At 38.6% G+C, this 12,937-nt stretch overlaps 1 protein-coding gene across 4 annotated transcripts in view; it reads left to right on the top strand.

Moving 5' to 3' along the window:
* micu3a (mitochondrial calcium uptake family, member 3a) overlaps positions 1–7,333 on the top strand; it is a gene marked incomplete at its 3' end in the record, with an annotated part of 54,991 nt that extends 47,658 nt beyond the window's left edge. Inside the window, exons 11-14 of one of the 4 annotated variants that reach the window (XM_083766213.1) lie at positions 2,835–2,943; positions 3,544–3,701; positions 5,733–5,797; positions 6,473–7,333. In XM_083766213.1, coding sequence (XP_083622339.1) covers positions 2,835–2,943; positions 3,544–3,701; positions 5,733–5,797; positions 6,473–6,479 — 339 coding nt within the window. Of the gene's footprint in view, positions 1–2,834; positions 2,944–3,543; positions 3,702–5,732; positions 5,802–6,472 lie in introns of those variants that run through there. The other 3 variants (XM_083766214.1, XM_083766216.1, XM_083766215.1) reach the window with 3 other exon arrangements.
* Positions 7,334–12,937: the final 5,604 nt, after the last annotated feature.

Below are 12,937 nucleotides of genomic sequence, written 5' to 3' on the forward strand. Positions count from 1 at the left end.
ATGTAGACTTAGATGGCAGTTTATGTAGACTTATAGCAACACATAGCACTATATAGTATATGCATAGTTTCATTATATAGATATTCCACTGTTACATTCTTAGCTTACATAGGATGCATGATAACTACTACATTTGTATGATGTATTGCCATGCTTTTTTGTTCTTGCTTAATGTAAATTGCTCTTGATTAAGAGCGTCTGCTAAATGCCTAAATTGTAAAATCAGCTAACTGTAAGTTAGTCAGAGAGGGGGAAATGAGTAAAGTTAGTAAAGTCTACAGTATATTAAACTTTGTCGCATAATGGTAAATACAAAGTAGGCTTAATGCTCTCCTTTCTTTCGATAGCAACCATCAAAGAGCCTTTTACGTAACCCACACTTGAACTAGTGTAACTTCTATCAAGTTCTATGATAATATTATTTGCAAGTGTATGAATTGAAAGTAGGGTGGTGTTGAAGAGAAGAGTGCATACTCAGCACAAAAGCAGTTTACCAATCGATGGTTGTACTGATCAGCTGCCTCAGTGGAAAACTGTTCTTGCTGTAATTGCAGATCAATGCCCTGGAAGATTCATGTTTCAATCCACACATCAATACACTTTTCACTAGCCTCCAAAACTTTGGACTCACTGTGGAAATCAGTGAGCATGCTCGTGCATGCACCATGCAGCAATTACAGTGACATCTCTGTCAATCGGTTTTTGTCAGTCAAGCACCTCCTTGTATCCACTAAAGACTTAAAGCATGCTTTACTTAAGATATAAATAAAGCGTGCATGTATGGAAAGCACAATTTCCATGCTCACCATCATAGCTGTTCTTATGATGATACAGTAGTATAGTATACTAGTATAGTATGTAAAAAGAAAAGAAGGAAAAGTATACAAAAGAAAAATTGTGATCACAATAACATTGTGACATAATTTTTTTGTGTTTCCTTTTTTTTTTAGCAAGAAAATATTATTTTCTTGCTATAGGGCCCATGCCACTGCTGACCACACCATATCAACATTGTGAATGTGATTTTCATTCAATCAAATCTGAGAGAGTGGCCTTGTGGCAGCAGGTTTTCTTATGTCAACATGCAATGCTTGCAGTTACATTGTTTCTATCCCTTCCTTCTCTACATGCTGTGCAAGAAGCAGGTTGGTGTTATACATCCGACCACTAGCAGCAGGGCTATCTATCTATCTATCTATCTATCTATCTATCTATCTATCTATCTATCTATCTATCTATCTATCTATCTATCTATCTATCTATCTATCTATCTATCTATCTATCTATCTATCTATCTATCTATCTATCTATCTAGCTATATATCTTTCTTTCTCTATCATGTTATTACTGTAGTTTATTACACAGTGCATGTGTCAGCAGTGTCCTTCCAGCTCCCACAAACGATTCATCTTCATAGGCCATTAGCATCTCATTTTCTGAAAGCATAATTGCATCCACGAAAAAGTTACAGTCACTCCTCAAACAGTCAGGCCCTCACTTAGTCACTTCTCTAACAGTCACGCACTGTGTGGATTGAATGGCTTTACATCACTCTATGCACATACTGTATATTGTGGGGTAAAGCACTGCTGCTTACAGTAGAAAGCACAACATCATGCAAATACAACTACACCATTAATGGCAGTGTTGTGACATTAAAGGTAGGGTACGTGACTACGCAATATGTTTTTGTTCAAATTGATGTTAAATAGCTTTATATTCTGATTATCGCTATAGCGTTTGTTCAGTAACAGGGGTCCCCCTGTGTCTCCAGTTCTTTAGTAAACAGAAAAAGCATTTTCGGCCCAGGATACACATTTTATTCAATGATATGATATGATATGATATGATATAGTACTTTATTGTCAGTTCACACTGAAAAGTTTCTGAAGTTGTTGTCCAACAATCTTTGAACAAATGTTCAGTTGTTGCAGCAGTTGTGACTTTAGGGCTGCAGACAAACATCCATACCAGGTGATACTACAGTACTGAAGAACACTCATTATAACAGTTTAAAAGTTTAAAACAAAAGAAGAATCCGTCTACTAGCAATCAGGATAGAGAACTCATACAGGATACAGGATAGTTTAATTGACACACAAAAATTGACGATACATTGGTACTCTCTCCTGCTTGGTTTATATTGGCAACCCACTTGAAAATGTATTTTGTTTATTAAAGAGCTGGAGAGACCGTGGAGACCCCTGTTACTGAACAAACGGTATATATAATATAGAACCATAACCTTTTAACAAAAAATTTATAAAAATTAAAACATTTTGTTATTAACCAAAAATATACAGTATAACTTACCATACCTTTAATTGTGTCATTTCATGGGATATGTCATTACGTATTGGATGACACGTGATTCTGGATGTTGGCCGGTGATCTGTGTTGCACAGCTGATCGTTCTTCAACAGTGGATGTATTTACATTCTTTCTCTCTCTCGTCATCATTCTCAATTTTACAAGCCGTTCCATCTCAAAGTGTTATTCCTAATAAAGAATTTGATCATCTTGACTCATCCCTGGGACACTGTGGGACTCAACAGTGTTGATTTTGATAGCAAATTTAGTTTTAGTCATAGTTTTTTTTTAAACAATTCTGTCATGTTTTAGTCATGTGTTGGTCTTTGTTTATTTCTACTGGATCTATTCTCCACTAACATGTTAGTCTAGTTTTTAATGGTTGACAAAATTGCCAATATATCTATTCTTAGGTTTAGTCATCATAGCTTAGTTTAGTAGTGTGACGAACATCTTTCGTCATGGTTTTTGGACACTGCTCCTTGGCCGATTGGTTGAGTTCTGGTCTTTACTGGTCGTTTCAGGGAATCACTTTCGACGAGTTCCGCTCCTTCTTCCAGTTCCTAAACAACCTGGAGGACTTTGCCATCGCCATGCAAATGTACAACTTTGCTGCCCGCTCCATTGGACAAGGTACGGGGGGGGGGGTGATTATTAATTATTGTCAATTATGAAGTGGCTCTCTCGCGTGTGTGTGTGTGTGTGTGTGTGTGTGTGTGTGTGTGTGTGTGTGTGTGTGTGTGTGTGTGTGTGTGTGTGTGTGTGTGTGTGTGTGTGTGTGTGTGTGTGTGTGTGTGTGTGTATTCGGGTGTGTGTATACGTTCGGGTCCTATGTATTCAATTCATAAGCTTAACATAAAAAATAACAATACATTTCAAGTATCACTCCTTACATTTCAAATTTAACTTAACCAGAGCGACTTACCATAAGCAAGGTAAATACTCACATGCATAGAATGCAGAGAGAACAGTGTAGTGCGTCAAGAAACTAGACAATAGGTAAACCATGAACTTAGCATCTGTGTCTCTCTGTTTATGTCCAACCCCTGTTCCTGTCTGTCTTTCATTTGTGAATACAAAAAAGACAGGTTAGCTTAACGGATTAGCTTCTTTCGCTCTCTGGCCTTCCTTATATATTCTATTTGAACTGCTATTATCTCCTCCTCCTCCTCCTTCATTCCTTATACAGTATATTATATTTGAACTGCTATTCTCTCCTCCTGGCTGCACCAGATGAATTTGCACGGGCGGTGTACGTGGCCACAGGTTTGAAACTGACGCGTCACCTCGTCAATACCATATTCAAGATCTTCGATGAGGACCATGACGACCAGTTGTCTTATAAAGAGTTCATAGGTATCATGAAGGACCGGCTGCACAGAGGAGGAAGGGTCAGTGCTCATTTATACTTTTATTTTTCACACAAAACAAAGGTGTCAATTTCTGTCAGCAAATTCAGTTCTATAAAATACGTCATTTTTGTTGTCGTCTGCGACTAAAGGGATATAATCTTCAATGCATGTGTGTGTATATTCCACGTGTCATCACCATGCTGGCTTGTGGTGGACATTTTGGTCAAAATGCCATTTTTGCAACGGACCTACAAAATGAGTGAATAATATTACCAGAAGAATATATACCGTAAGCTGGCTAGAAGAGCTAGCCCTAAATGACCCTAACAGGTCTGTGACTCTGAGAGTGGGTCAATTTGGTTCAATTTGTACACTCTCAGAGTTAATGGGGGTCCTTTGCAAATAAAACGATGTCATACATATTCTGAAGAAAACCTGTGTACTTGACATTCAGTTACTGCGTCTTATGCTCAAAATAAAAACATTATAATGGTGTGTAAAAAAGAAAATCACCGACAAGACCATGTCTTTGCCACAGACCCATTTGTCTGTGCCTTGTCTGAGTGAGTGAGTGAGTGAGTGAGACAGACAGACAGAGAGGGTCAGAAACAAAAGGAATGTCAGTATACTACAGTAGCAGTACCATAAAATTATTGAAAATGGTTGACATTTTTAATGTGGGGAAAATACCCTGAGATACAGAAAGAGCTGCAGTCGCTTCATTTGTAGTACAATTGTAGAATAATTCACTGCAGTACTATACTCGTACTACACACAGTACTGAGTACTGAACATACTCTAAACCGACACTATGGTAGCACAAGAAAGTGACCACCTTGACAGTAGATGCCGTGTTCACCCAGTTATCAATCAATACCACAATGTAGAAATACTCCATTACAAGTAAAAGTTTGGTGTTCAAAATATGCTTGAATAAGAGTACAAAAGTATTGGCATCAAAATAGGCTATAGTACCAAAGGTGCCCCCAATCCTTTGAAAATAGCAGATCTACAAGCTCACAATGTGTCCATTGTACTCAATTCATCAGCAATACATATATATACTATTATACAATATTATACAATTACATATTGGTAGAAAACTCAGTAGCACCAAAAGTGTGTTGAAAGGTGTTCAAGGAGTTCAATGATGCTCAATAATAATTCAATGTCAGCCATTATTTTCCTTTAGTTTTGAGAGTTTGTGATTCCACATGTTATAATATTAGCAACATATTAGAATGCATTTTCCCTCATGTTTGATCTGAATTACAGTAGCTGAATGCTGGTACAGCTCCACAGTGACAGCATGAGGAGGTTGCATTGAATAAGCATAGTGGAATCAGATGTAACTTTGCTGCTCCCTAGTGGTACATACATATAACAGCAATAGAAAGTACAAATTAGTTTGTAGTTTCAAATGTGATAGAAATGTGTACTTCCAAACAGTCAACATGATGGTATTTTGAATTAGCAAAGATGATTTCACTGCTAAGTAAAAATATAAGATTGCTATCCTTACTATCTCTTTCTAGAAATTCTATTAAATAATTTCTGAAATGTTGAGGACAGCCTAGGTATCTCAGATCAGGATGATCCTAATCTGGTATAGTTTATTCATTCAGACTACAGACACAGCATGAAGTTGCATGTCCTTGAAATTCTGAATACAATACAACCGTCTTGGATCAGGTCAAGCAGCTCTTTACCATGAGTTTTCGGTTCAGTCTTGACTTCACATTCTTGGCTTATTAACCATGTTTTCTCCCTTTTACATTTCACCCTCTCCTCTAACTCTCCTTCCATGTATTGAGCATCTACCATATATCTACACCTTCCTTCTCTATTTCATTCCTCAATCCCTTTTTTCCCTCAATTCTAATTCTATATACTCATAATAAATCTTACCCTAATCTGTCCGTGCCCCATGCTCCTCATCTGATCTGGTTCTACCCCATCTCTCCTGTCTGTCTGTCTGTCTGTCTCTCTGTCTGACTGATGCTGTATTTCTTTGCATGCTGGCCTGTCTCTCCTCCTCTCTGTCCACAATGTTGTCCTCCGGCCTCTCAGGGCTACAAGGCTGTGGAGCGCTTCACTTCCTTTAGGTCCTGCCTGAAGAAGGAGCTGGCAAGCAGATAAGTACAAACAGTCATGAACAACATAGAATAGCAGTGAAATAAGAAAAACCTAAACCAACACAGTGTATTGGAGACAATAAGCAATAATGCGCAACAGACAGTGGTATATCTTGATTATGCCACAGCTACGGGTATTATTCACACAATGCAAAACTCACAACCCCAAGTGTATTATTGCTTTTATAACATGGGTTCCAGTGATTACTAACCTAACCTCTTAGTGTAGCAGTGGGTTTTAGGAGATTTTCCATTATTCCATTATTATGATGTATGACATATGACAGATATAACAGCATGCTGCATTACTATTACTTACATATGCCCTTGTGATAAAGAGTAAAATGTATTACAAGAGGCAACCATACTTGCTATTGCCAATTGCATCATTCTAGTTTTTTGGTTTGTATTTGCTTGGAATTGTAGGTACAGCAGTGGGAGTCGTAAGCCTTTTTTTTTCTTTTTTTCAAGCAAACAATGTGTAGCAATTATTTTCGGCAAGCGACACCATTGCTTTAATTTGGTGTGAATAATTGATCGCATAAAAGAACATCTGAGAATGAGACAGAGTTGAGGAGTGAGTGAGGTACACAAATGTTTTCCCTGGACCTTTGTAGTATAAATTAAGTGTATTGGCTCCCAGCATAACTTTGCTTGTCTTTGCTCTTTGTTTACCAGGTGAACGAGCGCCACCATGCCTCCTTCTCCGGCTGTGTTCGCACTGAGGCTGGGAGACATGTCCGCAAGCTCTGGAGAAGGTTCAAGGAGAAGGCCTAGAGAACAGGAACAGAGAGAGACAACAGCAGAGGAGATGGAGAGCCAGGGGGTGATGATGAGTGATGGTGATGAAGCAGCAGAATAGAAAGGAAGCATAAACTTTGACTATTACTAGTCCTCAGCCCTGACCAGAGCCCTCTGTTTTCAAGATCTAACCCCCTTAAATTCACAGCTACAAGCTGACTGTCGTTCACTATGCTGATAATTACTAACAACATCATCTCATAGTTTGTTTGTTTCACTAGTCATCATATTCTAATTCAGTTTCACCCTGTCCTTAAGCTCACATGACATACTGAGCATTCTTTGCCTCATCAGAATATAATAACTTCATTATCTTTAACTTCATTATCATTAACTTTTCAATGCTCGCAGGTCCACAACACAAACAATGCCATATACCATATCAATAAAACATGTTATATATATATATATATATATATATATATACTAGAATTTCGCGGCCGCTCATCCCAGAGTTACTTTGCCGCGCACTATGGGAAGAAGGAAATTGCGGGAGTTGACTCCACATGTAGTAACGGATGGGTTATTAGTTATTATTATGTGTCCTTATTAGTGTAGTGTAGTGTAGTGCCAAGTACTTTATAAGAACAATGTTAATGTAACTAAGACATTCGCTGAGCGAGCTATATTTTAAATTCAGAGATTTAGAAGGAATAAGCGAAATGGTGAGGCGACTATGCGTGAGGTAAGGTTTCTCTGCGGAGTGCGGAGACGCCGGAGAGGGAGATCCATAGGGGAGATCACATTACAGCAGCCAAAGAGGGAGGGGGGTGGGGGGGGGCGGGGTTGCGAACTGTTTTCATGCACACATCTTTTCATTGGCTAGTTCGCTTTGCGCACATCTTTTCATTGGCTAGTTCGCTTGCGCCACGTGACAACTTCTCACTTGTTAATACAGATATATATATATATATATATATATATATATATAAACAGATGTATAAACTCTATTTATTTCATATTTAGTTTGTCTTTGAAGACGTGATCTTCAAATTATCTTAATCATCTCAGACATTTATTTTGTATCACTGCAATTTACTCTGTACAGTTGTTGTAAAGGTGTCAGGTTATATGAATTTAAAACTGCCTCTCTGGTCATGGCAGATTACAATGTCACATACATTATACCAAATTTTATACTGCACTATTGTCAGGAGAGCAATAATGGAGAGGGAAAGACAGAGAAGAAGGGAAATGTTTTATAATTTCAATATTTTTTATATGGAATCCTACATTTATCTCTGTTTTGTGTGTATGAGTGTTTGATATTGTTAGTTGCATGAGAGAATCTGAATGACATGAATATTCCATTCCGTTTTCCATAGCAACCAAAATAGTTTTGCCAGCACTGTGGATTGAGATGACTGCAATTATTTATTTTGTATTAATACCTACACAATCTAAAGTTGATAATCATACAACACTACACAATATTATAATATATGGAATTGGATGTATAGTGCTGTTTACACTATTCTATGTAATATTCCCTCAAAACTGGTTTACGGTAAGCTTATATTATAGTATTGACTGAACATGTGCAAAGTCCTGAAGATGAATCACAAACAATCAAAATGATTATTGACTTTATTTTGATGGGAAAATAACTTGTTTACTCATCATTAAGTTGTATAGCCTACATCAGAGTTCCCCAATAGGCGGCCCGCGGGCCATTTGCTGCCCGCCGCCCCCTTGTGGCCCCTGGAAGAATTTCAAAAAAAATATATATAAAGTTGTTTTATAAATGGGGGGGGGGGGGTCCCAGATATAAATGGCATTAAATGGGGGTCAGTAGCATATGCATGTCAAACTGGGCATCCTTTTTAAATGGGGTCTTACCTCGACCTCGCACGTGCAGACTCGGCCCCCAGCCTGGTACCCTAGTCAAAATATGGCCCTTTAGGAAAATCAATTGGGGAACCCTGGCCTACAGTATATGACATGAAATGAATGACAATAAGGTCATTTGTCTTCATAAAAAGATACATTACAAACTGTTGTAATGATTGTGTGGGTGAGTGAATATAGACTGCTTTGCGGTGGTTGTAATGAATGGTAAATGGGAATACATTTGATCACTATCCTGATAAGAAGCACTTGAACCCTAGCCAGCCAATTCTGGCCGTGTCGTAATCGTAAAAAAAGAAAAAGGCACGAATCGGTGAACATTCCATGAAAATCTACAAGCTCACAACAGCACGCACCGTGAGCTTGTCAATCGGCTATTTTTGGTGAAGGGATTGATAGACCATGGCCATGATTGGAGGGGACACTAGTCAAGGTCAAGGAAGTATATGGTTTAGTGGTTAAGCGTCAATTTACTTTATACATTCTAATGTTTCTTTTGCACTTGGAATGATGTAAAACAGTACCAATGCATGAATAAACACTTGGAAAACTTGTAATTGTTGGGGTTCAGTGACAATGCGCTGTGCATATAGCTCAAACGGGTTGTTTGCCCCTAGTCAAAAATATCGTATAGGATTTTCCAAATTTATAGAATCGTATAAGATTATGACATTACTGTAAGAATCATATACGATTTTTGTCTAGGGGTTACACTACATTGTACATATATTTGACATAGATAATTTGTCCTTTGCATTTACCCATATCTACCACATCATTTAAAATGGAATACATTCCACAGTTTTTATCATGGAAGCTATCATCACTGCATATGGAAATCAGGCAAGATCAGTACAAAGACCAAACTGAGCATATTTAAGAGCAATGTCCTGGGGGTTCTCATGTATGGGGCAGAGTCGTGGGAAGTGACGCAGGCCATCTGTCACAAGCTGGATGTATTCCAAAGGAGATGCCTGCTTAGGAGGATACTGAGGATATTTTGGCCCACGACAATCTCCAACGAAGACCTCTACAGGAGAACAGGCCTGACCCCACTGTCCGGTGTCATCAAGTTCAGAAGGTGGACGCACTGGACGTGGATTGGACATGACATCCCAAGGGTAGCTATGAGATGGACACCACCTGGGAAAATAAAAAGAGGCAGGCCCAAAGAGACCTGGAGAAGATCAGTGGAGAGAGAAATGAAGGAGTTGGGGTGGACCTGGGGCCAACTGCAACATTGGGCAGAAGACAGACAGCATTGGCGTTCGTTGGTGAAGACCTTATGTGCTACCTAGCACGAAGAGGATTAAGTAAGTAAGTATCATCACTGCAGTTTGAATACAAGCTTACAAGTACAACTATTATGTTGAGTAGCCTTGGAGTTTCTTACCGAGCTTAGCTCCAATGTGGACTTCATGTAGGCCCTATACATGTCACCAGCCTGTGATATCAGTCATCTGACCTTGACATTTGGGCAAGGTTCAGATCAGCGCCCCATATCATGACTTCGATGATAAAATATTTACACACACACCACCAAGAAACCAATGTACCTGTCAAAACACTTCCTTAATGTCAACGGAGTCCACAAGCACAACACCAGAGGTTCAACAAACCACGTGCAACCCAGAATCGGCTCAAACAAGGGATTCAATTAATTTCGCTCCTATGCCACTAAGATGTGGAACGCCCTACCAACAGCCATTAAGACATGTGAATCCTTTGACCATTCGCTCTCAAAAGGGCACCTACGGGCGGTTGCAATTAAAAACTGGCCGCGTAAATAATGTCTGAGTCCCCCCCCACACCTCCTTTTCCCCTTACTGTATATTTATTTCCCTTTTTACTTTCTTTATATGATGATTTCCTGTTTTTTTTCTAAATGTTCTGATGAATTGAAAATGGAGAGAGGGTGAGGCCCTGCTGGGAAAATGGTGGGCCCTGATGTAAACAAGTGTAATGCTTTATCATGGTGTCATCCACAGTAATAGTTTTTGTATTGACTTGTGCTTTCGTTTGGAATGTACCCATTCTGCATACTGTGAATACAATTTTCGATCAATCAATCAATCAAAGTCTTTAAAAAATGGAGGACACTGATGTAAAAATAGCTCTTATCATCTTAAATCATCATGATGTCTATTTGCTCAGACACTATGACGTAAAACTTTCCATTCATTGTCAATGGGAATGTAATGTTTGTGTAGGACAAAGTTTGTGAACATACTGTAAACTTAAAGCTGAATATAGGAGGGGCTAGCGCCCCTCAAAAATATGTAGCAATATGTAAACAGTTGGGCCATTTGTAAGCTTAGACTTTTGGACCAGGGACTCATATTGTACCATTTTTGTCTACTCAGTGTGATTAGGGCTGTGTAGGCTACCGTTCAGAAACCAACCAGTGACATCATTGATGGGGATTTCAAGGTAATAGAAACTACAGCTTTACTCTTCCTGGAAAGTTAGCATGCTAAAATAGAAGCCATTGTTATGCATTAATGTAGAGTTTGTAGACTAAAATAAAATAAGTTTTGAAATCTTCAAGTGACATCAGTGACATCATCAGTAGGCACTAGGCAGTTGTCTGAACTGTCCGCATAATGCTAATGATCAATGCCAGTGTGCAAATTGAGATTATTGCTCAACCCACAGAAAACACTGACTTAAGATATACATATATATATATATATATATATATACTTAAGATATACGCTATACGGTATATACATATTGTGTACTGTGCATACATCTCTTATGTGTCTGGCTATGCAAGACTACAACCAAAAGGTTTTACAAGTAGGCCTAACAGTCAGGAAAAAACACATTTAAAATAATCTCAATCACACCTAACCCACCCAGCCCAGGCAACCAAAAAAAGAAAAGTAATGAGTAATGCTCAGACACATACTGTATATGATTTCCTGTGTGTATATACACACACACATTAATTAGATTTAATGCATGGTTAGATGACCCGTCCCATACATCCCATAATCCCATCCACTGCACTCTGCACTATAGTCGCTCTGGTATCTGATGGCTGACAGAGCCAAGCGAGATGGAAAGAGAGAGAAGCCCTATCTAGCCCTGGGAAAAACACAAATTACATGTCAATTGTCTACTGTCAATTATCTTTCCATTCCCACATAAACATTTCATATTTTGGACATAGTTCGAATGGTGATTTTAAACTGTGATTATAATCTGATTAAAATGTGTAATCGTTTGATATCTCTAATACACATATACTGTACATATATATACACACACACACACACACACACACACACACACACACACACACACACACACACACACACACACACGATTAAAAAAGACAGGTTGAAAAGTAAATGAAGAATGTTTCAGACAGGATTAAGTATAGTAAAAAAATCACACTCATATGAAGTGAGTCATCATACATCATCATACATCAGCTAATCAATTCATCACATTCCGAGCTATACAAACACACCTACACGCAAAGCTGTGCATAGGAGGGGCTAGCGCCCCCTCAAAAAACAGTCTAGTTTTCTTAGTGCCTTTCCGGATAGCATGGAACCATTTGCTGTCTAATACTCATCCGCTGAGGTCTTTCTTGTAGTGTCTAATACTCATCCGCTGAGGTCTTTCTTGTAGTGTCTAATACTCATCCGCTGAGGTCTTACAATTTACAATTTACAATTTAGGCATTTAGCAGACGCTCTTGATCCAGAGCGACTTACATTTAAGCAAAAACAAAACATGTCATACATCACATATAAAAAGTAGTTATCATGAATCGTGTATGAGCTAAGAACGTAACAGTAGAGTATCTATGTCTACTATACTATATTATATATTATACAAATTATACATGTGTACTGTCTATAAAGTGCTATGACTACATAAAATGCAATTATAGTGCTGTCTACGTAACGAGCTATAAGTCTGTCTAAAATACTATCTAAGTCGACATAAAATGCTATCTAAATGCTTTCTTGTAGTGTCTAATACTCCATACTCCACTCCAATATTCCATTATCTAACTATAAATGCTCGCCCCAGTGCTGACATCATAAACTGGCCTCCAATGACTATGAGGCCAGTACGCCAAGCACTATGACAAGCTTTGTTCAAGGCACAGATATAAAGCATGAGCTATTTTTCCATTCTCAATCACAGGTCTGGTTGGGGGGGGGAAAACACGGGGCTTCCCTGTGGCTTCCATGACCTGTCTGACATCGAGGTCATGGAAGTTCTCAGGTTAAAAGTGGTAAAATGAGTTAGTTCTGGTCTTCCTGAGGTATTGCAGCAATAAAAACAACAGTAAATAATACGAGATAAAAAGAAAAGAACAATCTCTGATCATGCATCCGTTGGTCCTTCAACCTCGGCAGACGGGTACAATTGGTTTCTCTCTAGGTCGTCCTCAGTCATCCCGGTTCTCCATCTGGCCAGCCTGTTAGTGCTTTGCGCTTGCATCGTTCCTGAGTACTGTACATCCAC

The sequence above is a fragment of the Protomyctophum parallelum genome, assembly GCF_964188405.1.
Source record: "Protomyctophum parallelum genome assembly, chromosome: 5".
Lineage (NCBI taxonomy): Eukaryota > Metazoa > Chordata > Actinopteri > Myctophiformes > Myctophidae > Protomyctophum > Protomyctophum parallelum.